Source organism: Cryptomeria japonica, chromosome 5 (assembly GCF_030272615.1).
Source record: "Cryptomeria japonica chromosome 5, Sugi_1.0, whole genome shotgun sequence".
NCBI lineage: Eukaryota > Viridiplantae > Streptophyta > Pinopsida > Cupressales > Cupressaceae > Cryptomeria > Cryptomeria japonica.
Window position 1 is genome coordinate 749423733 of NC_081409.1, and position 3170 is coordinate 749426902.

At 36.5% G+C, this 3170-nt stretch overlaps 1 protein-coding gene across 1 annotated transcript; it reads right to left on the bottom strand.

Annotated features, from left to right (window-relative positions):
* On the bottom strand, positions 1 to 553 carry LOC131064082 (uncharacterized). The gene is made up of 2 exons (XM_057998109.2): positions 341 to 553; positions 1 to 252 (listed from the first exon to the last, which is right to left on the bottom strand). The coding sequence occupies exons 1-2, from the start codon at positions 551 to 553 to the stop codon at positions 1 to 3; spliced, it is 465 nt and encodes a 154-aa protein (XP_057854092.2).
* Positions 554 to 3170: the final 2617 nt, after the last annotated feature.

A 3170-nucleotide genomic window follows, 5' to 3' on the forward strand; every position in this document is an offset into this window, starting at 1 on the left:
TCATTTCTTGGGTGACTTGGGGGAAGAAGTGGTAGCCTTCTCTCGCTTCAGGATAGGATTAACGTAGGGCACCACACCGCCTTGGGGAATGATCACCCAGCTGAAAAGTTTGAGCAACTGATTTTTTTCATCTCTTCCTTTATCTTCTTCGTCTTTATCATATTTACAGCCCCTCACAGCCAAAAGAATATGCCGAGGAATTATCTTAGTCTTATTCAGGGCCTGTGCCGCCCTCCCGGACGCTTCCAACACCTGCCCACCAAAACAAACGAATATCTCAACTCTAATGGCACACAGAAAGGGTCAGATTGCGAAGCACCGAGAAAGGCCCTGAAAATACCTCTTCCACGATGTACTCGATGGCGGCAGTGAGAAAGACGGCAGCCGGCCATCGCACACGCTTTGCATATCTGCCCTCCTTCAAATACCTTCGAACTCTAGTGACGGGAAATATAACACCGGCCCGGGCGCTCTTGGACTTCCTCCTTGGCCTTCTCCCACGGCTGCTTTGTCCCACTTCCATTCTCTCACGGCTACTTTCTCCCATCTCCATTCTCTCAAAATGCTTATGCTTTTATTTCAATCAAATTTTGACGTAGATAGAGCCTCAATTTATAGTAAACAAGGAAGCGCAAGGTTGGCTTACTGTCGATCCGTGGGTTGCTGCTCTAACCAATAGAATCTTATCTCGCATTCAATTTTTTTTGGTATTTATTCTTCGAGACCAAAATGGAATATATTTTTGTCTGGATATAGAAATTATCTATCCCACCAGTAGCACTAACGCCTTGGCTTCTTCCTCCTATTTAACTACCCACTTTCTAAATCCGGTGAGGACTCTTTTTCAAAGGTAAAGTTTCATGAGGGCATTTCAGTTTCTATTTTCAAGGAAGAGGAGGTCTTATGAAGAGGAAAAATATTGATAGAGGATTATAGAAAAATAGAAGTTGCTTCATTTTAAATCTGTATATGAAGAAGAAAAAAATTGATAGGGGATTATTAAAAAAATAGAAGCCCTTGCATTTTAGATTTGCATATTTAGGCAGGTGCAAATGTAGTGAGGCTAGAATTTGTCCCACTAGCTTAAGAATTTAATTTGCCACTTGTCAAACATCTACAAGTTTAGATTCCCACTAAAACAAAATTTCGATTGATTTGCATACTAAATTAATTAGACGGCCATATTTAAAAATATTACTAAAAATTTCAACAACACCCACTATTTTTAGGAAGCCACCCTCCATAAGACCTTACCCTTAGGGGTGAGCATGGTTTGATTTAAATTATGCTAATTCGAGCAAGGGCGAGGAGAAAATGACTTGAGTTCCTCTAAAATTTCTAACCAATAGAATGTTATTTGGATAGAATTCAAATTTTTATGATAGTGCAAAAAGAGAGGGAGTTTCTAATATTCCATTTAGGAATTTCACTAATCATTATCTTTCTAATATGAAATAGATATATTGAGAGTTACCAATTTAAAAAATTATTTAAAAATTATTTTTATATTACTTTAAAACTATTTCATTTAGTATATACATAAAGGTACACATTTAATGTTTAAAATTGTGATGTATCATTGTATTAGGGAGCTACTCAGTGCCCAAAAGAAGTGACCTGGAAGACTACGAAATCGAAATACTCCATGAAAAGAAAGTTAAAAAAAAAGCTTAGAAGAAACCCTCGCTCTTTGCTTGGACATTGATGATATTTGGTGGAATAAATTTATCCTTTTTTCCTTTGATAAATTTTTAATTTATATGGATATAAAAAGAGGTTAATGAAAGTCTCAGGATAACCATAGGGAGGACAATGAGGGTCTGACACACTTAAATGTTGCAGGTGAGAGCCCAATGACAAGCCTAAAAAGGAATACACTAGGCAAAGTGTGCTAGCTTCAACTCAACAATAATTGACCAAATAGTATGAAATTTGTGATGCCATGTAGACTGAGAAGATTGCAAATGCCACTAAATATTCAAAGCTAGAAACATAGGCAAGTGAGGAAGAAGCCAACTATAACACAATCTAGATTCTTAATTACATAAAGATGTGTTGGGAGTTTATCCCCAATCTTTCCACCATGGCTTGACTAAGTTGATGCCAATCTTATGAATCATATTAAAAGGAAGGGTGAACATGACAATGTCAATTTTTTGTCAATCTAATCGGCCAAGGTGAAATTGGATTTGCAAATCTTTCTATGAGTGAAGATTCATATTGCTTCTAGAGAAAAGATCCCAAGGAGTGCAAATGCCACACTTGTAAAAACAAAGAGAATGAATTCTAAGAACATGGGCTAGGGGAACCCCTTGAACATAAATGAGTGGTGACCACCAAATATTATGCTAGTTAAAAGATATGTTGTCTCTGAAACTAGCCCCATCCCAACTAAGCCAAGGTTTTATGCCTTCCCAAGCCCACCAAATGCTCTTAGAAATAAAAGTCCCTTGGACTTGAATGGCTTATTTCATAACCAAGAGGATTAGAAATATAATCGCTAAGGAGAATTTTCTAGGCTTCATTGCCCGAAATGGTGTGAATAACTAGTTTGGCACACAAAGAAAGACCTTGTTTCTCAGTTGAAAGAAAACCAAGACCTCACAATTCCTAGGGGAGACAATAATAATCCCTAGCAACCTAGTGAAAATTATTGTGGTCAATTCCAAAATTCCACAAAAAATCTTGTAGTAGCTTTTCCAACTTCTTGTAATATGTCTTAGACGGAGCTCAACATGAGGAATAATAAACATGGGTGCCAGCCAAAACTTTGGAATAAATATAGAATTTAGTAGCCAACAAAAGTGGCTTGGTAATCCAAAAGTAAATTTTTAGAGGTTTCTTGAAGAGAAAACATGGAAAACCACATCAATTCACTCACTACAATTATGAAAATAAAAAATAGCTGAGAAATAATGTTGCCTCTTTATTGAATACTAAAAGAAATTTGATTACAATGCTTCTAGAATTGAAAAGTTGAATCCAATTACATTCTTTAGCCTGAAAGATCTTTGCAAAATCTACAATACAAGTTGGAAAAAGAAAAGAACTTGAGAAAATAGAAGAAGAAGAAGAGACTTATGGGAAACATCTTTAATAAGAACTTGAAGAAGAGTTGGAAGGTGAACTTATTGAGCCTCTAAAGAGCTGAGATTGAGCTGAGTACTCTA